Source organism: Ranitomeya variabilis, chromosome 6 (genome assembly GCF_051348905.1).
Source record: "Ranitomeya variabilis isolate aRanVar5 chromosome 6, aRanVar5.hap1, whole genome shotgun sequence".
In the NCBI taxonomy this organism is placed as follows: Eukaryota; Metazoa; Chordata; class Amphibia; order Anura; family Dendrobatidae; genus Ranitomeya; species Ranitomeya variabilis.
Genome location: NC_135237.1, coordinates 17002505 through 17029926, shown reverse-complemented (window position 1 = coordinate 17029926; position 27422 = coordinate 17002505). Strand labels below are relative to the sequence as shown.

General features: G+C 48.3%; 1 protein-coding gene across 1 annotated transcript in view; it reads right to left on the bottom strand.

Moving 5' to 3' along the window:
• The window catches only part of LOC143781374 (KAT8 regulatory NSL complex subunit 1-like), a 72817-nt gene extending 46838 nt beyond the window's left edge, over window positions 1-25979 (bottom strand). The window contains exons 1-2 of the mRNA XM_077267959.1: window positions 25109-25979; window positions 1226-1370 (exon numbers count right to left, since the gene is read on the bottom strand). Coding sequence (XP_077124074.1) covers window positions 1226-1370; window positions 25109-25746 — 783 coding nt within the window. The 5' untranslated portion in view covers window positions 25747-25979. The remainder of the gene's footprint in view (window positions 1-1225; window positions 1371-25108) is intronic.
• Window positions 25980-27422: the final 1443 nt, after the last annotated feature.

Genomic DNA, 27422 nt, shown 5'->3' with positions numbered 1-27422 from the left:
CGATTAACAGCGCACATAAAAGATCCAGTCCTGTAACAAACTTAGGCTAGTTTCACACATCAGTTTTTTGTTTTCAGGCTAAATCCGGCTAATTTTTTAAAAAACAGATCTGTTGTAAATTGTGAAAAACTGATGCGCCGGATCCGTTTTTTTAGGGACAGGGAGAGAGACATGATTTGTATGGAAAATGCTTTGAAAACCAGATCCGGGTGCCAGATTGATTGTGTCACACCTCCGTTTCAAGCGTTTTTGGCTGATTCCGTCACTGTGCGTTTTTTTTTCCACCGGACAAAAAACATCACAGTGGACGTTTTCTCCGTCCGCCGGAAACGACTACTTGGACGGATCCGGAAAGAAACGGATGAAACGTCTGGCCATCAGGCACAATCCGGCACTAATACAACTCTATGGGAAAAAAACGGATCCGGCGTAAAAAAAACCCAAACATCTGTTCTTTTACAAAAATTGCCGGATTGTGCCTGAAACAAAAAACCTGATGTGTGAAAGTAGCCTTAAGTTGTGTGCGTTCATTAGCGACGTTACTCAGGCTAAGGATTGGGAACAAGTGTTCTTATGAAGACTCCTTTATGTATACAGCCCTGTGTCGTATGGATAGAGACAAGACAGGTCATAGAAAGCTGCTTTTCTTTCTGGCTGGTGGATGGGGTCCCCATGTGGACATACACACAGCAGGCAGTGGGAAGTCACACACAGGCAGTCACACATTCTCCTGTGGGCCTCACAGTGTTGACTCCTTGGCTGCAGTAGAATAATATCCATGTCCAGCTTTATTTAGAGCCTAAACTGTAGAGATCCTCCCCTGCGTCCCTGGATGACTGCATTTCACCTAGTGACTGCATTAGGCAAGATGCCAACCTGTGTGCAAAGCTCATGTAGACGGGACAAATGTCCAGGAGAAACTGTGCACGTTACCTAAATGATCAGCCAACAAAGGACACATCCACCCAGCAGCATACAGGCCCGACAGGGATTACAAGTCCATGGCTGATGCAATACCCCCGACAACCTGAAGACAAGTGTGGCACTATTCTACAAGAACGCACCAATCGTTTTCTAATCTATACAATCCCTTTAAAGGGTGGAGATATTTTACAATTCCAGCAGATAATTTTAGGTCTTTGCAGACAGGCTGGCTTTTTATCTGATGGCATATTACAGTTTGACAACTCCTAGCAGGTGGCATCTTTGCAATGCATGTCTTTACCTTCGTACATCGGATTTGCTTGTAGATCTCCGTCTGTTGCCTTATCCGAAACTCTAGGTCGGAAACCTGAGCTTGTAACCATGTCCACCGGCAGATAATAGCCGCCCGCTCCATCGCCCACCTCCACTCTGCCCGGCGAGGACACCTGCAGAGAAGCGTCAGGTTAGAATATTATGTCTAGGAGCCGAGATGCTGCACAAACACTGCGGGAACAAGCAGGTCATTACATAAAACGGAGGAAGAGTTTGGGTTACATAAATGTTCATTTTTAAAAGTGTTTCACCCCAATATACGGCGATTTAGACCCAGTCTAGAAAACACAAGAGCTCCCCAAAGTCAGGACTGCCACTCTGAAGGGTCATTAACTGTGTAGGACAAGGCACAGAAGTCACAGCGGTTCAGGAAAGTAATACGCCGGCGCGGTGCAAAGGGTGAAATTACAGCACAGAGCTCCATTTCCTGGAAGGAGCGACAAGAACAGGATACGGTGTAACCTGCACAATTCACAGCGTAAAAAGATGGACCCCAGCACTGCCAGAACGAATCCTGGCGCATGACTCCATTACTGACCACAACTCTGGGCCTGGTCAGAAAGCATCGGAAGAAAACCACCTGCCCTCCACTCATCCGTAACGGGACCTCTACAAAGGTGCCCCCATTCTGGTGACTAGCGAGGGTCTCAGAAGTCCCCGCTAACCTAGAACCATGCTGGTTTTCAACACTGAAGGACAAATATTAACAACAAATCATCAGTGATTGGCGAGGGACCAATTTTTAGCAACCCCTTCAGATGTCACCTTTTTTTTTGGCGACGTGACAGAACTATTACAGAGAGTTTAAAGGGCTTTAGTCGAATATGTATGGGGTCTTCAGGTTACATCATTAGTACCAAATTCAGTCGATATCAGTCTAATGTGTAGGACGGGCTCCGGAAAAAGTGTCGGGGGGGAGAGAGGGATCCTGCCTGCTGAATCGGCAGCTGCCCCCTCAGGGGACACGGGAACGCTTGGCCAAGCACTCGGTATATGGGAAAGTCGGGGGAGGAAGCGGCTGGCGAAGCAATTGTACTGGCAGTGACTAATGTGTACAGAAGGTTTGTGGATAATCCGGTATCCGATCACTTGGGATCTGATTAGCCGCTCAGAACAAGCTTCTGTCATCATTGGGGGGGGGACTCATTGTGGCCTTTTATCGTGGATCTTCCCATTAATAATCTGGTTCTGTGGCTTAGATCATGCGAGTGTGACTAGGTGATTGTTCACACATGGTGTTTTTTGCAGTGGTTTTGTCTGCAATAAAACGGATCTGCACAAAGCGCGGCCATCTGAAGTGATTTTCAGGCAGATTTCAGGTGTGATTTTTCTACACCACATGTTAATAAAGTTAGTTTTATTCAACAAAATCACTGCATTAAGCCGCACAAATGTTCCATGGCTTTTTTTGAATTATTCTTTCAATAGGCAAAAAAAAAAAAAAAACCTATGCAAGAAGCAACACGCTGCAGAAACGCTGTTCAAGTTTAGTCAGGAAAAAGAATCTGCATGACTGAACGCTCATTGCTATGGCTGGTCCTGGAAAAAAGTACAGCCACTTTTGCCTGGAAGAAAAAAAAAAAAAAAAACTGTGAAAATAGCCTAAGGCCACCGCTGATCTGTAAGGATCAGGCCCAGTTTATTTTTTCCTTGCGCACTTTCTGTGCATGTGAACGGAGGTTACAGCCAGGTTCACTGATTGTCATTGGTTTGATGTGACTGGCACAGAATCCATATCTAGACTGGTGTCCAACCCTGAATGTGGGAATGGACCCTTGTATGTCAGTTATCTCCTTACAGATTACATCAGGTTAATCACCCACAAAGAAAAGGACAGGGTGTGCGATCTATACTGAGCACAATAAAGGAAGAAGTGAACCCGTGTTATCACACAGCGCAGACCTGGACATAATGCAGGCGGCCCGGGATCTGAGCACCGAGGACATTGCAGGTCTACATGTACAGCTGAAACCACAAGCTTCCATCCGCTATCTGACATGAAAGCAGAATAAACCTTTCCCGTTTTAGGTCGACTAGGATTACCATAATTATTAATATTTGCCAAATGCCAGAGAATAGTGATAGAATGTTATAAGGTATTTTCATTACTTACTGCAAAGTGAAAAGTTTACATACACTACGCCTTAAAACAATTATGGGATGTCCATATGATGATGTCATGTGTTTGGAAGCTTCTGATAGGTTTTTGGCAACATCTGAATTAGACACACCTGTGGATGTATTTTAATGCACACCTGAAACACACTGCTTCTTCGTGTAGCATCATGGGAAAGTCTCAAGAAATCAGCCAAGATGTCAGGAAGAGAATTGTGGACTTGCACAAGCCTGGCTCAGCCTTGTGTACCATTTCAAGATAATACCTGAAGGTGCCTCATTCATCTGTACAAACAAGATGGGAATGTCCAGCCATCATACCACTCAGGAAGGAGACGGGTTCTGTGTCTCCGAGATGAACGTGCTTTGGTCCGACAGGTGCACATCAACCCAAGGACAAAAGCAAACGACGTTGTGAAGATGATGGTGGAAGCTTGTAAGATTTTGTCAATATCCACAGTGAAACGAGCACTGTATCAACATGGGCTGAAAGGCCACTCTGCCAGGAAGAAGCCATTACTCCAAAAGAAACAAAGTCAGATTAATGCATGCAAAAGGCACACAGGAACAAAGACCTTAATTTTTGGAGACATCCTGTGATCTGATGAAGCTAAAATGGAACTTTATGGGCAATCATTGCGCTTGGAGGAAAAAGGGAGAAGCTTTGAAGCCTGAGAACACCATCCCCACTGTGAAACATGAGGGTGGCAGCATAATGTTATGGGGTTGATATGCTGCAGGAGGGACTGGTGCACTTCACAAAATAGATGGCATCATGAGAAAAGAAGATTATGTGGGAATTCTTAAGCAACATCTCAAGACCTCAGCCGGGAAGATAAAGCTTGGGCAGAAATGGGTCTTCCAAACCGAAAATGACCAGAAGCAGACTGCCAAAACGGTAACAAAGGGGCTCAGGATAACAAAGTCAATGTTCTGGAGCCCTGATCTCAATCCTACTGAAAATTTATGGGCAAAGCTGAAAAGGCCGGTGCGAGCAAGGCGACCTACCGACCTGGATCAGTTACACCAGTTTTGTCAGGAGGAATCGGCACAATTTCCAACCAACTATTGTGAGAAGCTTGTGGAAGGAGATCCCAAACGTCTAACCCAAGTCATTCAGTGTAAGGGCAATGGTACCAAATACTAATGAAATGGATGGAAACTTTTGACACTGCAGTAAGTAATAAAAATGCCTTAAAACATTCTCTCTCATTCTTGCATTTGGCAAATAACTGTTATCCTCATTGGCCTAAAACAGGAAAAAAGTTTATTCCGATTTCATGTCAGTTATTGAGATAAACATGTAGATGTGTCTTTATATATAGTGAATGGAAACTTCTGGTTTCAACTGTATATTGTGACTGCAGATTATACATCCCCCATCACGTCCGGTTACACATTCAGCCAGAGAATCAGGTAACAGGATGTGTTAATTTTCTACTACTGGACATCAGAGTTCACTCAGTTCAGAATATTCTCACCGTCTGCAGCGGTGCAGCTCCTTCAAAACGTATTCACAGTATTTCACTTTTTTTTTCGTCCGTTTTCGGCTGAAAAAATATTCTAAAAAAAACGCTTACATTAAGCATCCCTTCATTTCAGTGCATTCCGCAATTTGTGCACATGCTGCGTTTTTCCCCCCCAAATTAATTTTGTCGATTTTTCACGTTTTGCCGCTATATTATTGCATTGGGTAGCTCCGGAAAAAAAAACGCGAAAAATCCGCAAAAAAAAAAAAAAAGGGAAAAAAAAGCATGCGGATTTCCTGCAGAAAAAGTCAGATTTTGTTCAGCAAAATTCTGCAGACATTCCTGAACGTGTGCACATAGCCCAAGAAGGACTTCGGAATAGAAATCCAAAGATAGAGTAAGACAGATGTGGAGGACTTGTGTACAGATATATAATGAACCAGGGCCTTGTAGAGCCAGCAGGGTGGGCCGTCGATGAGCGGGGGCGCCATTGCACATGTATATAGGGTGCCAACCTCCGCCGGTAGCTAGGGCGGTTCAGTGTTTGGGGCAGGCACTGCCCTGTGGTCTTTGTTTTGTAACTTGTGTGTCTCTTTGGTGTTTGTATGTTTTCATGCTTTGCAAGTTTATGATATATTTTATTGATATGAATTAAGTTATATTCTATTATTGCAATATAGTGTAGAGTTCTATGGTGACCAGTGCTGCAGTTCCCAGCAGCGATGGGACTTGTTGGAAGCAGCCAGCACGTGATACAACAAGTCACGTCACTCTCCAGGCACAGCGGCGCCCACATCGCTGCAGGGGGACAGCGCTCAAGTTTCCTTTATGTGGGGTTCTGCATTGATGTAGGTTGTATTTTAAATGGACAAAGCCTTTAAAGACTAAATGTTCTGCATGTTTTTTCATATTTCACATGCAGCAATTTGCCTGCAGATAGGTGGTCTAGAATAGAGATGAGATAATTTTCTCGGGTTCCCTCTTATTCGGGAAGCTATAGCTCTGCCGAATAAGTTGCAGAGGGAACCAGGGTACCTGGATCGCACCGGCCGTTCAGCTGATCGGCGCCGCAGCTGCATGTGCCCGTTTGTTGGGCTCTTCATGCATGTGTTGTAACTGACAGCCGCGATACATGCAGCTGCGGTGCTGATCAGCTAATCGGCCGCTGCAATCCAGGAAGCCGGGTCCCCTCTGCAGCTTATGTGGCTAGCGCTATAGCTTCAAGAATAAGAGGGAACCTGAGAAAATTAACTCATCTCTAGTCTCGAGACCCCCACCAACTCCTTACTAGACACCCTGAGACATCAGCTCAGGAGAGGACACAAACCGCTTCGTATCATATGCTTTCTATCAAATCTGTACTCCACTGTGTGTGTTCACAGGGCCTATTGAGAGATTTGCGGGGGTCCAGGTACTGAGACCCCTACCAATCTGCAAGTCATTAAAGTGCAATGTATATATATATATTTTCAAAACCATTTATGTCTTCAATTACAGCTTAAAAAAAAAAAAGTTTATAAATTAGAAAAGTGACAGAAAGTTACCCCCGACAGATACAGAATATCTAAACCCTTTTAACCATCTACTATAAGGCTATGAAATGGCCACTATTTCCATTCCTGGTTCGGACCCTTCCCTTGTTGTCAGTAAATTGAAAACCCCAGCGGTCTGTTTATTGCACAACAAGACTATGGTGCCTCCTGCCCTCAGCCATTAGCAGGTAATCTCCTCTGCTGCCAGTATCTGGAGGAGGCCCTTGGTTTTGATAACATTAAGAATTTATTAAGCATGCCTACATGCCAGCAGCCATATCCCCAGAGGGGCAAGAAAGGGGTGAGCACGCATCTGTGAGGAGACAAAAGGATGTAGCATTAATAAAAATCAACATGGCCAATCCTTTTAAAAAAGGCCAAAAAAAAAAGGCCAGGAAAAAGCCAGGAGAGCCAAGACAACGAAGGCAGATTCAAAAGAAATCGGGAGCCTTACAGGGGTTGTCTTATGGTGCCAACTTCAGCACCAATGACCCTGCGCACGGTGCGTCTATATTCTGTAATGTGACGGTGCAGGGTGTGCACCAAGTAGATAGCAGGAAGCCAGACAGCCATATGAATAAGGAAAACAAAACAGCTGTCATTTGATAAACGTATTATCAGGCCGTCCGTGACCTATTTTCTTGCTTTCTGACGCCCTTCAGAAAGTGCAGTAATTGAGAGCTCGGTGTTGTGTCTAAAGTGTACACACCACTGAGCAAACTCTGCAGTTCTCAGCCCTGTGCTTCATGCTTCCTGGGACACATCTGCGCTATTGGAGCCGACTCTTCTACTTAAAACACTGGCGGCTCAAGAAAACAAAAAGCACTGAAAAGAAGTGCAGGAACTGCATGACTTGGCTGACCAGTATGAGGCTGGTCCCAGTGGCTTCTTCCCACCACTTTCCTGGCGACTGAAGGCCCCGTCACACATAGCGAGATCGCTAGCGAGATCGCTGCCGAGTCACAAGTTTTGTGACGCAACAGCGACCTCAGTAGCGATCTCGCTATGTGTGACACGTACCAGCGATCAGGCCCCTGCTGCGAGATCGCTGGTCGTGTCGGAATGGCCTGGACCTTTTTTTGGTCGTTGAGGTCCTGCTGACATCGCTGAATCGGTGTGTGTGACATGGATTCAGCGATGTCTTCACTGGTAACCAGGGTAAATATCGGGTTACTAAGTGCAGGGCCGCGCTTAGTAACCCGATGTTTACCCTGGTTACCAGCGTAAATGTAAAAAAAAACAAACAGTACATACTCACCATCTGATGTCCGTCAGGTCCCTTGCCGTCCGCTTCCTGCTCTGACTGAGTGCCGCCGTACAGTGAGAGCAGAGCACAGCAGTGACGTCACCGCTGCGCTCTGCTCACTGTACGGCGGCACTCAGTGAGAGCGGGAAGCAGACGGCAAGGGACCTGACGGACATCAGATGGTGAGTATGTACTGTTTGGTTTTTTTGGTAACCAGGGTAAACATCGGGTTACTAAGCGCGGCCCTGCACTTAGTAACCCGATGTTTACCCGGGTGCTGCAGGGGGACTTCGGCATCGTTGAAGACAGTTTCAACGATGCCGAAGTCGTTCCCCTGATCGTTGGTCGCTGGAGAGAGCGGTATGTGTGACAGCTCCCCAGCGACCACACAACGACTTACCAACGATCACGGCCAGGTCGTATCGCTGGTCGTAATCGTTGGTAAATCGCTATGTGAGACGGGGCCTTGACAGGTATCTTGTCTGCACAGGAGGGAAAGACCTGTCAAAGGGATGGGGAGAAGCTATTGGGACCAGTCAGCCGATAGTCCCCAGATGGCCTCAAGGATTTTAGGCACCACCGCAGCCAGGAACCAGATGACAGGTTCCTTTAATCCAAGTTAACCAGAGACATTAAAGAGTTAACTTTTCTCTTTGCGTACATGCAAATATATAAACTTAATTTATATTCAAAAAGTTTCAGTCTTTGCCTATCAATAGCCTGAATATTCCCTTGCTTTAAAAAGGGAACTTTGGATACAAAAAAAAAAATAAAAAAAAATTGTGGCCATTCCTCAGTACTGAAGACCCATGATAGGGAGGAGGGGGATGCAGCTGCAGTGTTTCTGCCAATCAACAGGTCACAACTCAAAGCTGAAAACCTGGGTCACATCTGAACAACAATAGAGACATGGACAGGGAAAGAAAAGTCCCACAAATCGGCTGCTGTAGGTGACTAACAATCGATTGATTTTTTTTATTTGTGTAAAGACGGACAATTTATAAACTTTTTGGGCTAACTCACAAGACATATTGGTTGTATAATCATCTCCATTTGACAGGCACATCATACGAGGCACATTCTGGTTACAAGACCTGTAGTCAGGCCAGGACTTGGTACCAAACCAGGGATGTGAAAATACAGCCACTATAGTCCCGTGTGGATGAGCCCCAAAACACAGGCCCCCCCCCCTAAACACACAGGCAGCCCCCCTCCCCCCAATACACAGGCAGCTACAGAAAACCAGGGTGGGCATATCTGTGCAATCCTCTGTACTGCACGTGCAGTCTCACCAGCAGCGTCACACGCTTTCAGGAGCGCATTCTGCAACCGGCGTGAGGTTGGTAGTAAAAGAGCGGTGATGGAGCCCAGTGCCATCGTGTCTGTAGTGCAGCCTGACCGCACAGAGCACTATAGGGGTACGTGTCCACGATCAGGAATAGCAGAACGCCGTGTTCTACATTACAAGCACCGTGCATGGGATTTATAGAAATCTCCTGCCCACTGTGCTTCTATTTACTGCTGCGTAAGCTCACCAACGCTGCGGGTTTACGAGATGCAGCATGTACGTATTTTGACCAATAGAATGTCATTACATGCGGTAAATCCACATGTACTAAAAAACAAGTGCGTACATTGAGATTAAGGGCTCATTCTCACACGCGAGAAACTCGGATGAGTCTTGCACGTCAGTACCCGGCACTCAGGAGCAATACATGCAGCCGCACGCTCCGCTCCTGAGTGCCGGGTACTGACGTGCGAGACTCATCCGAGTTTATGAGCCCTTACAGAAGGGATCCCAAAATGATTTAACATGGGACAACCATCCGAGCAGAGGCATCATCAGGCCCCTCACATGATAGAAGGTAAGGTTTACATGTTTCTGCCATTACTGCAGTGTTGCCAAGCGATTAACAAATTCAATGAACCAAGCGACAGACAACGACCCGACGTCTCTCGTGTACTCATCCTCCCACATCGCAGGGGACGGAGTCAGCACTACACATTCATGCCGAGGAGTACAGCTGTAGACAGGAGCAGGATGCGGGGACAACGACTGGAAACTCAGTTTCTGCCAACACAACTAAACACTTGGTTTTCTTTTAAAGAGAGATAAGCTGCCACCAGGTGTCTGGTGTCCATAGTAGTCAGAATGCATGCACGCCTGGCTGAACTGAGCACGCATTTGTAGGAGGAAGGTGACTTAATGAAGGTGTACGGCCAACAGGGGTCAGCACTGTTTTTAGCGACAAAAACAAATTCTCAATGTTAAAATTCAGAAATGCTGAAGGACGAGTAATCTGAAAGCTGGAATGTCACCAATTGCGAAGGCAGCTGTGGCCGGGTCGGCACTGGCTGCAGGGTTTTCTGTCTATGGATGTAAAAAGCATTCAGGGAATCGGATGAGTCATCAAATGAGAATAGTGCACAGGTCTGATAAATCAGGGTCCATGCGTGATATTAGCTGGGCATTGTGCAGCCGCGTCTCTCCAGGAGTAGCATCACTTATCAGGTCAGCAATCTGCAGCCACATGCCACACTACCAACAACACAGTGATAGGAGCCCAGGATCGCAGCACACAGACACCATGGAATGACTGCAGAGGGGGCTAGGAGTGGTAGATTGGGGTCTGACCACTGGGACCCGCACTGATCACCAGAAAGGGGAGCTTTTATACCCATTACTATGTCAATACTGCTCCATTTATTCCTTATGAGGTTGCGGAGTGCTGGGCTTGATTTTGCCAACAGCCCCATAAAGAACGAATGGAGCACAGTTTATTTTTCTCACTTATATGGCGCCATTAATTCCACAGCCCTTTAGAGACATTGTGGGAACTGTCCCCGATGGGGCTCACAATCTAGATTCCCTATCAGTATGTCTTTGGAGTGTGGGAGGAAACCGGAGAACCGAAGGAAACCCACCCAAACACAGGGAGAACATACAAACTCCTGGCAGATGTTGTCCTTGGAGAGATCTGCTGATTGGTGGGTGTCCTGCACCAATCAGCAAGTTATCAATGGACAAGCCCTTTAAATGCTGGATCAGAGAAAAGAAGGTCCGCGTTTAGTTTATTTTATATCATATGCTGCTCTAATAAAAAGAAAGTTGAATAACCCATACAGAACAGGGAAACTAGTCTGAATGCAGTCTGGTGATAAAACCAAACTGGCCACAAGTTAACAGAGCTGCATTACATCAAGTTACACATGTGACTCCAAAATCCTCGCCCCCCACCCCCAAAACTCAATAAGACATTTTATCATAGACTTGCACATTTCTTCTGAAACCCCTAAAGTATTTAAAATAAAATAAAAATAAAAATCAGCAGACACCTGTCCTATAACTCTGGCTACTGTGTGTAGAGGTCTCATCACAAGACACTGATCACACTGAGCGATAAAAGCCATTAATCCAGGCGGAGAGTGTGCAGGCCGGGTCCGCTGCTTCCTCCCGTACGCCCTGTACACGTCTGCTCAGGGACTGATAACGCTATAGCCAGCTGTAATCAGACCGATCCCCGACAACCTGTAACTCCTCTGTAGAGCACCAACACAAGTGTCACATGACAGGAGGTACGAGAAGATGCGACAACTACGGCACATACATATATATGTGCAATATGATGCTGGCAAAAGGAAGAAAATGACAAATACCATAAGCATCTGTGCAAAACAACCTAAGCCACTTCCACAGCCTCCCTGAATATTAGTCTTTGTACAGCCTCCTATAAAGCTGACACTACATATGTACAGTATGTGACCCATCCCTGCCCATATATAACTTGTACAGTGTCTGTATACAAGAGCCTACATAGACCCCTATACAACTTGTAGAGTCAGTATACAGATTCCTGCGTACCGGACTGCTGTTCAGATGAATGTTCCCACATATATAGTGCCTTGGTTATTTCACAGTCACTAACACAATCACACACCCTAAGGGTTTGTGCACACATTGCGGATTCGTGTGCGGATTTTTCCACGCAGATTCTGAAAAATCTGCAGGCAAAAACGCCCTGTGTTTTACCTGCAGATTTACCGCGGATTTCACCTGCGGATTCCTATTATGGAGCAGGTGTAAAACGCTGTAGAATCAACACAAAGAATTGGCATGCTGCGGAAAATAAACTGCAGTGTTTCCGAGCGGTATTTTCTGCAGCATGTGCACTGCGGATTTAGTTTTCCAAAGGTTTACATGGTACTGTACAACGCATGGAAAACTGCTTCGAATCTGCAGCGTCAAATCCGAAAACGTGTGCACATTCCCTTATACTATTACTAAGCCCCACATATAACCTCCTTAAGTGTAAAAAAAAAAAAAAAAATTATACATGCAATTGTGGCCAAAAGTTTTAGATTTAAAATCAGATGAATAGCAAAAAAAAAAAAAAAAATGGAGTCATAACTTCCCTTGAAAATCAATTTAATCACACAAACCCATTTCCACCGAATTGCAGCCCTGACACAAAGACCGACCTACATCATTCCAATTATTTTTTTTCTTCTTTAGATTAGAAGAAAGATTTACCAACAACTAGGTAGCTTATCTTCAATCAGCATGACCGTGATGAGAGCAGACTGGCTGCTTTGAAAGGGGGCTGGTGCCTGAAATCATTTTTTCATTAACTATGATTACATACAAGGAAACTAGAGCAGTAATTGTTGCTTGGCATCAAAAGGGCTTTACAGGCAAGGACATTGATGCTTGTAAGATTTCCCCTAAATCAACCAATTCCAAAGAAGTTCAATGACTATGAATGGGGCATCACGGCACCCAACAAAGTCCAGCAAGGACCATCTAAAGAAAGATACAGCTACTCGATAGGTTCAACACAAATACAAAGATTGCTCAGGAACAGCAGCAGCCCAAAGAAAACAATGTGCAGAGCAATCTATACTAGACTAGATCGCTCAGTGAGCTCAAGCTGCCATAGCTCGACAGCGCGAGTACTGTTTACACAGGACAGTGCACCACAGAGGACGATTTTTTTATGCTGTGGACAGTATTTTTTTTAGCAACTCATTCACATTTACCTACCAGTGTACATACCCATTAAGTAACTCCGAGAACAAAACATTGACATTTTCAGGCCATGATCAGGAAACTCCCCAGAGAGGAATCCCATTGAGAACCCGTGGTCAATCTACAAAAGACGACAAACAAAAACCCAGAAATTGTAGTGAACTCTGGTGACCGGAACAGGCAGCCACCAGTCAGGATCTGCCCAGAAAGATATCCATCTACTGGGGCTGGCATAGGGCAGAAGTCTGGAGAATAAGGGGCAGCGCTGGCAATACTGAGGAGTCACAGAAACTTCATGTGTTGGTCAATAAAATGTAACAACTTAAGAAATGTTTATAATTGTCTGTCAGTAACCATAGAAACAGCAGAATAAGGTTAAGTTCACACAGGATGTTTTTGCTGCTTTTTTTTCTGCAGCAAAACCTGATCATCTTGGCAGAAAAGAAGCTGCGTCAAAAACGCAGGTTTAGGTGCGTTTTTGGTTGAGTTATCTTTTTCTCTTTTTCCAGGCTAATGTCCTTGGGAGTTTCAGCAGCAAATAATGATACCTGAGGTTTTGGTGCGTTTTTTTCAACACCCATTCAAGTCAGTGGGTGAAAAAACTGCAGCAAATACGCTGAAAGAAGTGACAAACTCTATGTCCAAAAAACCCAGCAAAGCACAAAATACTGATCACACAAAAAAACAATGTGTGTGCATGAGATTTCTGAAACCGCATAGGCTTTGCTGGTATTGTAAAAAGCAGCTGAAAATTAGCATTAAAAAAAGCAGCAAAAACGCCCTGTGTGAACTTACCCTTAAAGTGAAAAAAAAACCTCAAAAAGGCAAAATGTGAAAACCAAAATCTGTCAGTCTGAAAACTTTGTGCCACAAATCAAGTATATACTCTTGTATACCATCTGTATATACACTCACCCCCAGTCAGTAAACCTCTCCTGCATCAACATAAAACTCAGCATCAGAATGATGCAAAAGAACATTAAACAAGCCTGATGCATTTTGCAGACAAGTCCTGTTTCCAAGGTTAAGGCCTTGTTCACACGATCCTTTTTTCCCTGCGGATTTTTCAGGTCCTGATTTCTGAAAACCGCAGTGCAAAACCTGCGGTGGTTTTCACTGCGGTTTTCAGTCCTTTTTCTACTGCGGATTCCACTGCGGGTTTCCAGCTGCTTTTTCCTATTGGTGCAGGTGGAAAACAGCAGCGGAATCCGCAGAAAGAATTGACATGGTACTTCTTTTTTTCCGCAGAAAATCAGCGCGGATTTTCCAGCGGAAAAAAGGAACGTGGGAACAGCGGTTTCTTTTTTCCATTGGGTTACATTGTACTGTACCCTGCATGGAAAAAGGATGCGGATCCGCAGCTGCAAATCCGCTGCGGATCCACAGCAAAAACCGCATCGTGTGAACATAGCCTAAAATAGAATTCTTTGGCCACAAAGATCAAAAGGTACCGTATATACTCGAGTATAAGCCGAGATTTTCAGCCCAAATTTTTGGGCTGAAAGTGCCCCCTCGGCTTATACTCGAGTCATGATCGGTGGTGGGGTCGGCGGGTGAGCACTGTCATATACTTACCTAGTCCCGGCGATCCTGTCGCTCCCCCTGCCCGTCCCACTGTCTCCGGGTGCCGCAGCCTCTTCCCCTGAGCGGTCACGTGGGACCGCTCATTAGAGAAATGAATAGGCTGCTCCACCTCCCATAGGGGCGGGGCCGCCTATTCATTTCTCTAATGAAGCGGTGCCGGTGACCGCTGATAGAGAAAGAGGCTGCGGCACCGAAGACAGGCAGGGGGAAGGAGCGGGACGCCGGGAGCAGGTAAGTATTACATAGTCACCTGTCCGCGTTCCACACGCCGGGCGCTGTCTCCATCTTCCCGGCGTCTCTCTCTCCTCACTGACTGTGCAGGTCAGAGGGCGCGATGACGCATATAGTGTGCGCGCCGCCCTCTGCCTGATCAGTCAGTGCAAAGAGACGCCGGGAAGATGGCGCCGAGGAGCTGCAAGCAAGACAGGTGAGTATGTGTTTTATTATTTTTATTGCAGCAGCAGCAGCACAGCTATGGGGCAATAATGGACGGTGCAGAGCACTATATGGCACAGCTATGGGGCAATAATGGTGCAGAGCACTATATGGCACAGCTATGGGGCAATAATGGACGGTGCAGAGCACTATATGGCACAGCTATGGGGCAATAATGGTGCAGAGCACTATATGGCACAGCTATGGGGCAATAATGGACGGTGCAGAGCACTATATGGCACAGCTATGGGGCAATAATGGACGGTGCAGAGCACTATATGGCACAGCTATGGGGCAATAATGGTGCAGAGCACTATATGGCACAGCTATGGGGCAATAATGGTGCAGAGCACTGTATGGCACAGCTATGGGGCAATAATGGTGCAGAGCACTGTATGGCACAGCTATGGGGCAATTATGGACGGTGCAGAGCACTATATGGCACAGCTATGGGGCAATAATGGTGCAGAGCACTATATGGCACAGCTATGGGGCAATAATGGTGCAGAGCACTGTATGGCACAGCTATGGGGCAATAATGGTGCAGAGCACTGTATGGCACAGCTATGGGGCAATTATGGACGGTGCAGAGCACTATATGGCACAGCTATGGGGCAATAATGGTGCAGAGCACTGTATGGCACAGCTATGGGGCAATAATGGTGCAGAGCACTGTATGGCACAGCCATGGGGCAATAATGGTGCAGAGCACTGTATGGCACAGCTATGGGGCAATAATGGACGGTGCAGAGCACTATATGGCACAGCTATGGGGCAATAATGGACGGTGCAGAGCACTATATGGCACAGCTATGGGGCAATAATGGACGGTGCAGAGCACTATATGGCAGAGCTATGGGGCAATGGTGCAGAGCACTGTATGGCACAGCTATGGGGCAGTAATGGTGCAGAGCACTATATGGCACAGCTATGGGGCAATAATGGACGGTGCAGAGTACTGTATGGCACAGCTATGGGGCAGTAATGGTGCAGAGCACTGTATGGCACAGCTATGGGGCAATAATGGTGCAGAGCACTATATGGCACAGCTATGGGGCAATAATGGACGGTGCAGAGCACTATATGGCACAGCTATGGGGCAATAATGGTGCAGAGCACTATATGGCACAGCTATGGGGCAATAATGGTGCAGAGCACTGTATGGCACAGCTATGGGGCAATAATGGTGCAGAGCACTGTATGGCACAGCTATGGGGCAATTATGGACGGTGCAGAGCACTATATGGCACAGCTATGGGGCAATAATGGTGCAGAGCACTATATGGCACAGCTATGGGGCAATAATGGTGCAGAGCACTGTATGGCACAGCTATGGGGCAATAATGGTGCAGAGCACTGTATGGCACAGCTATGGGGCAATAATGGTGCAGAGCACTGTATGGCACAGCTATGGGGCAATAATGGACGGTGCAGAGCACTATATGGCACAGCTATGGGGCAATAATGGTGCAGAGCACTGTATGGCACAGCTATGGGGCAATAATGGTGCAGAGCACTGTATGGCACAGCTATGGGGCAATAATGGTGCAGAGCACTGTATGGCACAGCTATGGGGCAATTATGGACGGTGCAGAGCACTATATGGCACAGCTATGGGGCAATAATGGTGCAGAGCACTGTATGGCACAGCTATGGGGCAATAATGGTGCAGAGCACTGTATGGCACAGCTATGGGGCAATAATGGTGCAGAGCACTGTATGGCACAGCTATGGGGCAATTATGGACGGTGCAGAGCACTATATGGCACAGCTATGGGGCAATAATGGTGCAGAGCACTGTATGGCACAGCTATGGGGCAATAATGGTGCAGAGCACTGTATGGCACAGCTATGGGGCAATAATGGTGCAGAGCACTGTATGGCACAGCTATGGGGCAATAATGGACGGTGCAGAGCACTATATGGCACAGCTATGGGGCAATAATGGTGCAGAGCACTGTATGGCACAGCTATGGGGCAATAATGGACGGTGCGGAGCACTATATGGCACAGCTATGGGGCAATAATGGTGCAGAGCACTATATGGCACAGCTATGGGGCAATAATGAACGGTGCAGAGCACTATATCGCACAGCTATGGGGCAATAATGGTGCAGAGCACTATATGGCACAGCTATGGGGCCATAATGAACAGTATGGAGCATCTATTTTTATTTTTGAAATTCACCGGTAGCTGCTGCATTTTCCACCCTAGGCTTATACTCGAGTCAATAAGTTTTCCCAGTTTTTTGTGGCAAAATTAGGGGGGTCGGCTTATACTCGGGTCGGCTTATACTCGAGTATATACGGTATGTGTGAAAAAATTTCAGGAAAAGAACATTTCACCAACTAGTAAGCATGGGAGTAGATCAATCAGGCTTTGGGGTTTGGCTGCAGCCAATGTCACAGGGAACATTTCACGGGTAGAGGGAGGAATAGATTCAATGAAATTTCAACAAAATCTTTATGTAAACATAACATCTGTAAAACCTGAAGGTGAGAAGAGGATGGATGCTACAAATGGATAATGATCCTACACACACACAGGTCACAATCCACAATAGACGACCTCAAAAGGCGCAAGATGAAGGTTTTACAATGGCCCTCACAGTCCCCAGATCTGAACATAATTGAAAATCTGTGGCTAGATCTCAAGACGCCCCAGAAATCGCACGGAAGGAAATCCCTCAAACAAGTATTGAAAGAGTCTTGTCTGGCTACAAAAGCGTTTACAAGCTGGGATATTTGCAAAAGGGGGCTCTACTAGGTACCAACCATGTAGGGTGCCCAGACTTTTGCATTGGTCCATTTTCTTTAACGATTCTTAAAATGTAAAAGATTTAAAAAATTATTTTTGCCATAAAATACAAAGTATACTATACTGTATACCAGAGGTGTCAAACTGCATTCCTCGAGGGCTGCCAACAGGTCATGCTTTCAGGATTTCCTTGTATTGCACAGGTGATAATTTAATCACCTGCACAGAATGATTTCAGCACCTTGTGGAATGCTAAGGAAATCCTGAAAACATGACCTGTTGGCAGCCCTCGAGGAATGCAGTTTGACACCTCTGCTGTATGCTATCAGTGTACACACTCACCCCCGGTCCTGCAGTGTATATACTCCTGTATACCATCAGTGTACACACTCACCTCCGGTCCAGCAGTGTATATACTCCTGTATAGTATCAGTGCACACACTCACCCCCGGTCCGGCAGTATATACTCCTGCATAGCATCAGTGCACACACTCACCCCCGTTACTGCAGTATATACTATCAGTGCACACACTCACCCCCTGGTCCTGCAGTGTATATTCCCCTGTATACTATCAGTGTACACACTCACCCCCCTGGTCCTGCAGTGTATATTCCCCTGTATACTATCAGTGCACACATTCACCCCAAGTCCTTCGGTGTATATTCCGCAGTATACTGTCAGTGTACACACTCATCCCCGGTCCTGCAGTATCTTCCCCTGTGTAGTATCAGTGCACACACTCACCCCCGGTCATGCAGTGTATATACTCCTGTATACTATCAGTGTACACACTCACCCCCGGTCCTGCAGTGTATATACTCCTGTATACTATCAGCGCACACACTCACCCCCGGTCCTGCAGTATATACTCCTGCATAGTATCAGTGTACCACCCCCCCCCCCCCCCCCCCGATCCTGCAGTATATACCATCAGTGGACATACTCACCCCCGGTCCTGCAGTGTATATAATCCTGTGTAGTAACAGTGTACACACTCACCCCCGGTACTGCAGTGTATATACTCCTGTACAGTATCAGTGTACACATTCACCCCCGCTCCTGTAGTATATACCATCAGTGTACACACTAACCCCCGGTCCGCAGTATTTACCATTAGTGTACACACTCACCTCCCATTCTGTAGCATATACTCCTCTATAGTATCAATGTACACCCCCCCAATCCTGCAGTATATACTATCAGTGGACACACTCACCCCCGGTCCTGCAATGTATATGTATATACTCCTGTGTAGTAACAGTGTACACACTCTCCCCCGGTACTGCAGTGTATATACTCCTGTACAGTATCAGTGTACACACTCACCCCCGCTCCTGTAGCATATACCATCAGTGTACACACTCACCCCCGGTCCTGCAGTGTATATACTCCTGTGTAGTAACCGTGTACACACTCACCCCCGGTCCTGCGGCATATATTCCCCTGTATACTATCAGTGCACACACTCACCCCAAGTCCTGCGGTATATATTCCGCTGTATACTGTCAGGGTACACACTCACCCCCAGTCCTGCAATGTATATTCCCCTGTATACTATCAGTGCACACACTCACCCCAAGTCCTGCAGTGTATATACTCCTGTATACTATCAGTGCACACACTCACCCCTGATCCTGCAGTGTATATACTCCTGTATAGTATCAGTATACACACTCACCCCGATCCTGCAGTGTATATACTCCTGCATAGTATCAGTGTACACACTCACCCCCGGTCCTGTAGTATATACCATCAGTGTACACACTCACCCCCAGTCCTGCAGTGTATATTCCGCTGTATACTATCAGTGCGCACACTCACCCCCGGTCCTGCAGTATATACTCCTGCATAGTATCAGTGTACGCACTCACCCCCGGTCCTGCAGTGTATATACTCCTGTGTAGCAACAGTGTACACACTCACCCCCGCTCCTGTAGTATATACCATCAGTGTACACACTCACCCCCGGTCCTGCAGTGTATATTCCGCTGTATACTATCAGTGTACACACTCACCCCCGGCCCTGTATTATATACCATCAGTGTACACACTCACCCCCGGTCCTGCAGTGTATATACTCCTGTATACTATCAGTGCACACACTCACCCCCGATCCTGCAGTGTATATTCCCTTGTATACTATCAGTGCACACACTCACCCCGGTCCTGCAGTATATATTCCCCTGTATACTATCAGTGTACACACTCACCCCCGGTCCTGCAGTATATATTCCCCTGTATACTATCAGTGCACACACTCACCCCGGTCCTGCAGTATATACTCCTGCATAGTATCAGTGTACACCCCCCGATCCTGCAGTATATACTATCAGTGTACACACTCACCCCGGTCCTGCAGTATATATTCCCCTGTATACTATCAGTATACACTCACCCCCAGTCCTGCAGAATATATTCCTGTATACCATCAGTGCACACACTAACCCCAGGTTCGCAGTATATACCATCAGTGTACACACTCACCCCAGGTTCGCAGTATATACCATCAGTGCACACACTAACCCCAGGTTCGCAGTATATACCATCAGTGCACACACTAACCCCAGGTTCGCAGTATATACCATCAGTGTACACACTCACCCCCCATTCTGTAGTATATACTCCTCCATAGTATCAGTGTACACCCCCCCCCCAATCCTGCAGTATATACTATCAGTATACACACTCACCCCGGTCCTGCAGTATATATTCCCCTGTATACTATCAGTGTACACACTCACCCCCGGTCCTGCAGTGTATACTCCTGTATATTATCAGTATACACACTCACCCCCAGTCCTGCAGAATATATTCCTGTATACCATCAGTGCACACACTAACCCCAGGTTCGCAGTATATACTATCAGTGTACACACACTCACCCCCGGTCCGGCAGTATATACTATCAGTGCACACACTCACCCCCGGTCCGGCCGTATATACACACTATCAGTGCACACACTCACCCCCGGTCCGGCAGTATATACTATCAGTACACACTCACCCCCGGTCCGGCAGTATATACTTCCCTGTATAGTATCAGTACACATCCACCCCCGGTCCGGCAGTATATACTATCAGTGCACACACTAACCCCCGGTCTGCAGTATTTACCATCAGTGTACACACTCACCTCCCATTCTGTAGCATATACTCCTCTATAGTATCAATGTACACCCCCCCCAATCCTGCAGTATATACTATCAGTGGACACACTCACCCCCGGTCCTGCAATGTATATACTCCTGTGTAGTAACAGTGTACACACTCTCCCCCGGTACTGCAGTGTATACACTCCTGTGTAGTAACCGTGTACACACTCACCCCCGGTCCTGCGGCATATATTCCCCTGTATACTATCAGTGCACACACTCACCCCAAGTCCTGCGGTATATATTCCGCTGTATACTGTCAGGGTACACACTCACCCCCAGTCCTGCAGTGTATATACTCCTGTATAGTATCAGTGTACACACTCACCCCAAGTCCTGCAGTGTATATACTCCTGTATAGTATCAGTGTACACACTCACCCCCAGTCCTGCAGTGTATATACTCCTGTATAGTATCAGTGTACACACTCACCCCCGGTCCTGTAGTATATACCATCAGTGTACACACTCACCCCCAGTCCTGCAGTGTATATTCCGCTGTATACTATCAGTGCGCACACTCACCCCCGGTCCTGCAGTGTATATACTCCTGTATAGTATCAGTATACACACTCACCCCGATCCTGCAGTGTATATACTCCTGCATAGTATCAGTGTACACACTCACCCCCGGTCCTGTAGTATATACCATCAGTGTACACATCCACCCCCAGTCCTGCAGTGTATATTCCGCTGTATACTATCAGTGCGCACACTCACCCCCGGTCCTGCAGTATATACTCCTGCATAGTATCAGTGTACGCACTCACCCCCGGTCCTGTAGTATATACCATCAGTGGACACACTCACCCCCGGTCCTGCAGTGTATATACTCCTGTGTAGTAACAGTGTACACACTCACCCCCGGTACTGCAGTGTATATACTCCTGTACAGTATCAGTGTACACACTCACCCCCGGTCCTGTAGTATATACCATCAGTGTACACACTCACCCCCGTTCCTGCAGTGTATATACTCCTGTATACTATCAGTGCACACACTCACTCCGGTCCTGCAGTATATATTCCCCTGTATACTATCAGTGTACACACTCACCCCCGGTCCTGCAGTATATATTCCCCTGTATACTATCAGTGTACACACTCACCCCCGGTCCTGCAGTATATATTCCCCTGTATACTATCAGTGTACACACTCACCCCCGGTCCTGCAGTATATATTCCCCTGTATACTATCAGTGTACACACTCACCCCCGGTCCTGCAGTATATATTCCCCTGTATACTATCAGTGTACACACTCACCCCCGGTCCTGCAGTATATATTCCCCTGTATACTATCAGTGCACACACTCACCCCGGTCCTGCAGTATATACTCCTGCATAGTATCAGTGTACACACTCACCCCGGTCCTGCAGTATATACTCCTGCATAGTATCAGTGTACACCACCCGATCCTGCAGTATATACACCTGCATAGTATCAGTGTACACCCCCCAATCCTGCAGTATATACTATCAGTGTACACACTCACCCCGTTCCTGCAGTATATATTCCCCTGTATACTATCAGTGTACACACTAACCCCGGGTCCCGGGTACACACTCACCCCCCATTCTGTAGTATATGCTCCTCCATAGTGTCAGTGTACACCCCCCCCAATCCTGCAGTATATACTATCAGTGCACACACTCACACCCGGTCCTGCAGTGTATATACTCCTGTATAGTATCAGTGTACACACTCACCCCCGGTCCTGTAGTATATACTATCAGTGTACACACTAACCCCCGGTCCGCAGTATATACCAGTGTACACAATCACCCCCCATTCTGTAGTATATGCTCCTCCATAGTGTCAGTGTACACCCCCCCCCCCCCCAATCCTGCAGTATACACTATCAGTGCACACACTCACCCCCGGTCCTGCAGTGTATATACTCCTGTATAGTATCAGTGTACACACTCACCCCCGGTCCTGTAGTATATACCATCAGTGTACACATTCACCCCTGGTCCTGCAGTGTATATACTCCTGTGTAGTAACAGTGCACACACTCACCCCCGATCCTGCAGTATATACTATCAGTGCACACACTCGCCCCCGGTCCGGCAGTATATACTATCAGTGCACACACTCACCCCCGGTCCGGCAGTATATATTACCCTGTATACTATCAGTGCACACACTCGCCCCCGGTCCGGCAGTATATACTATCAGTGCACACACTCACCCCCGGTCCGGCAGTATATACTATCAGTGCACACACTCACCCCCGGTCCGGCAGTATATACTATCAGTGCACACACTCGGTCCCGGTCCGGCAGTATATACTATCAGTGCACACACTCACCCCCGGTCCGGCAGTATATATTACCCTGTATACTATCAGTGCACACACTCACCCCCGGTCCGGCAGTATATACTATCAGTGCACACACTCGCCCCCGGTCCGGCAGTATATACTATCAGTGCACACACTCACCCCCGGTCCGGCAGTATATACTATCAGTGCACACACTCACCCCTGGTCCGGCAGTATATACCATCAGTGCACACACTCACCCCCGGTCCGGCAGTATATACTATCAGTGCACACACTCACCCCCGGTCCGGCAGTATATACTATCAGTGCACACACTCACCCCCGGCCCGGCAGTATATACTATCAGTGCACACACTCACCCCCGGTCCAGGTCCGGCAGTATATATTACCCTGTATACTATCAGTGCACACACTCACCCCCGGTCCGGCAGTATATACTATCAGTGCACACACTCGCCCCCGGTCCGGCAGTATATACTATCAGTGCACACACTCACCCCCGGTCCGGCAGTATATACTATCAGTGCACACACTCACCCCCGGTCCGGCAGTATATACCATCAGTACACACTCGCCCCCGGTCCGGCAGTATATACTATCAGTACACACACTCACCCCCGGTCCGGCAGTATATACCATCAGTACACACTCACCCCCGTTCCGGCAGTGTATATTCCCCTGTATAGTATCAGTGCACACACTCGCCCCCGTTCCGGCAGTGTATATTCCCCTGTATAGTATCAGTGCACACACTCGCCCCCGGTCCGGCAGTATATACCATCAGTGCACACACTCGCCCCCGTTCCGGCAGTGTATATTCCCCTGTATAGTATCAGTGCACACACTCACCCCCGGTCCGGCAGTATATACCATCAGTGCACACACTCACCCCCGGTCCGGCAGTATATACCATCAGTGCACACACTCACCCCCGGTCCGGCAGTATATACCATCAGTGCACACACTCACCCCCGGTCCGGCAGTATATACCATCAGTGCACACACTCACCCCCGGTCCGGCAGTATATACCATCAGTGCACACACTCACCCCCGGTCCGGCAGTATATACCATCAGTGCACACACTCACCCCCGGTCCGGCAGTATATACCATCAGTGCACACACTCACCCCCGGTCCGGCAGTATATACCATCAGTGCACACACTCACCCCCGGTCCGGCAGTATATACCATCAGTGCACACACTCACCCCCGGTCCGGCAGTATATACCATCAGTGCACACACTCACCCCCGGTCCGGCAGTATATACCATCAGTGCACACACTCACCCCCGGTCCGGCAGTATATACCATCAGTGCACACACTCACCCCCGGTCCGGCAGTATATACCATCAGTGCACACACTCACCCCCGGTCCGGCAGTATATACCATCAGTGCACACACTCACCCCCGGTCCGGCAGTATATACCATCAGTGCACACACTCACCCCCGGTCCGGCAGTATATACCATCAGTGCACACACTCACCCCCGGTCCGGCAGTATATACCATCAGTGCACACACTCACCCCCGGTCCGGCAGTATATACCATCAGTGCACACACTCACCCCCGGTCCGGCAGTATATACCATCAGTGCACACACTCACCCCCGGTCCGGCAGTATATACCATCAGTGCACACACTCACCCCCGGTCCGGCAGTATATACCATCAGTGCACACACTCACCCCCGGTCCGGCAGTATATACCATCAGTGCACACACTCACCCCCGGTCCGGCAGTATATACCATCAGTGCACACACTCACCCCCGGTCCGGCAGTATATACCATCAGTGCACACACTCACCCCCGGTCCGGCAGTATATACCATCAGTGCACACACTCACCCCCGGTCCGGCAGTATATACCATCAGTGCACACACTCACCCCCGGTCCGGCAGTATATACCATCAGTGCACACACTCACCCCCGGTCCGGCAGTATATACCATCAGTGCACACACTCACCCCCGGTCCGGCGGTATATACCATCAGTGCACACACTCACCCCCGGTCCGGCGGTATATACCATCAGTGCACACACTCACCCCCGGTCCGGCGGTATATACCATCAGTGCACACACTCACCCCCGGTCCGGCGGTATATACCATCAGTGCACACACTCACCCCCGGTCCGGCAGTATATACTATCAGTGCACACACTCACCCCCGGTCCGGCAGTATATACTATCAGTGCACACACTCACCCCCGGTCCGGCAGTATATACTATCAGTACACACTCACCCCCGGTCCTGCGGCCGCTCCTCCTCGCTCCGGTCCCCCCGCTCCGGCAGGCGCCGCTCCTCCTCCTCGCTCCCCCGGTCCGGGCTCGCAGCCGCCCGGTCGCTGTCGCTCTCCCCCCCGGAGCTGCTCTCAGTCGCGTCGGAGTCGAATCCTCCCTGCGCCGCCCGCAGCCGGGCCGTGGAGCTGCTCGCCAGCCGGTCTAGCTCCGTGTGCCTGGAGGCCGGCAGCCCCGCGGGCCCCCGCTCCGCCAGCAGCTCCACCAGGCCGGCCAGCTGCTGCCGGACGTGCCGCTCCACCTGCTTGGCCTGGATCACCTGCAGCCGCCGGCACAGCCTGCGGGCCCGGGCCCCGAGCTCCTGCTGCCGGCCGGACAGGCGGGCCGCCCTCCGCGCGCACAGGGCCCCGGGCTCCGCATCCCCGGGCTTGTCCGGGGCCCCCCGGCTCTTCCCCGGCCGCTCCGGGGTGCAGTCCTTGCCGCTCCCGTTGAGCAGGAGGAGGCCGCTCCGCTGGGCCCGGCCCGCCCCGTTCAGCTCCGGCTTCCACACGGGCAGGCCGCGCTCGGTGGCCGGGGCGCTCAGCTTCAGCCTGTGGGGAGCTTCCTGTGCGGCTCCAGTCAGCGCCGGGGCCATGTCCGCCATACAGGGACCTCCGGAAGAGGGGGGCGGCACACGCGTCACGGCTCCGGGGGGCCCGGGCTCTTCATGGCCCGGCCGCCGGGGGGTCTCTCTCCTCAACCCTCCGGCACTCACAGCGCTAGCTCGCGGCCGCGTCTCCTCAGAACGCCCGAAGCGCGGCGACGGCAGAGGCCTCCTCCCCAGCCGGGTAGCAGCCAGGGGAACAAAGCTCCTTTACTCCTCCCCCCGCCTCCTCCTCCATTGCGCGCTTACCCCGCCCGCCGCCATCTTGTGCCGTGCCTGTCACTCCGCGCCCCGGAACGTACCACCGCACTCGGCGCTGAAGACGGTGACCTTCAATGCCCCCGTCACTAACCCTTTCTGTTAACCGCTGCTTAACTGAATATGTGGATGAGACTGATAATCTCTGCGGATAAAACAAAATAGAAGAAATTAAAAAAGCAAAACTATTATCCACCCCTCCTCTCCGCTGCAACTTGGTACAGTCCACTGACTGAGGCGGCGACGACCCCTATTGCGCACTAGGCTAATTCTCACTTTCCCGCCTCCCTCTCCTGACAGAATGCCCCGCCCATTGCTCTGATTGGATGAGCCCTGCACTCCTTTGTATCGCCTGCTTTTTTTTTCTTTTGCAGGACGCCGATAGGCGTGGCATAACGCCCGCCTCCCATCAATGTGATTGACGCGCAAACTAGCCAATCAGGTCAAAGAACATAGTTCCCGCCTTTATTTCACAGGCAGCATGGTAGTAGTCACAGCCATGAAGAGGAGCTTATAATAAAATGGCTACTCAGCTCCAAAATGTTACAGAGATCAGGGTTCTTTATTCTTTATAGTCACAGCTCCATTCATAGATATAAATTACACCTAAATAATAGAGCTTGGAATTCCCTTTTTAGTAAAAGGGGTGGGGCTTAAAGGCGAACGCTAACTTGCATTGGCGTGTGTTAAGTGAATAGCGCAGTGTCCTACCTTAAGTGCCATCACTTACTATATAGTGTCCTTCCTTATTACATATAGCACCATCCATTATTATATAGTGGCCTTCCTTATTACATACAGTGCTGTTTCTTATTACATACTGTGTGTTTCCTTCTTCTGTATAGTGCCCCCTTATTACATACAGTATGCTACCTTATTTGTAGTGCCTTCCCTTATTACATACAGTGTCCTTCCTTATGTATAGTGCCTCCTTATTACATACAGTGTCCTTCCTTATGTATAGTGCTTCCTTATTACATACAGTGTCCTTCCTTATGTATAGTTCCTCCTTATTACATACAGTGTCCTTCCTTATGTTTAGTGCCTTCCCTTATTACATACAGTGTCCTTCCTTATGTATAGTGCCTCCTTATTACATACAGTGTCCTTCCTTATGTGTAGTGCCATCCCTTATTACATATAGTGTCCTTCCTTATGTATAGTGCCTTCTTATTACATATAGTGTCCTTCCTTATGTATAGTGCCTCCTTATTACATACAGTGTCCTTCCTTATGTATAGTGCCTCCTTATTACATACAGTGTCCTTCCTTATGTTTAGTGCCTTCCCTTATTACATACAGTGTCCTTCCTTATGTATAGTGCCTCCTTATTACATACAGTGTCCTTCCTTATGTGTAGTGCCATCCCTTATTACATATAGTGTCCTTCCTTATGTATAGTGCCTTCTTATTACATA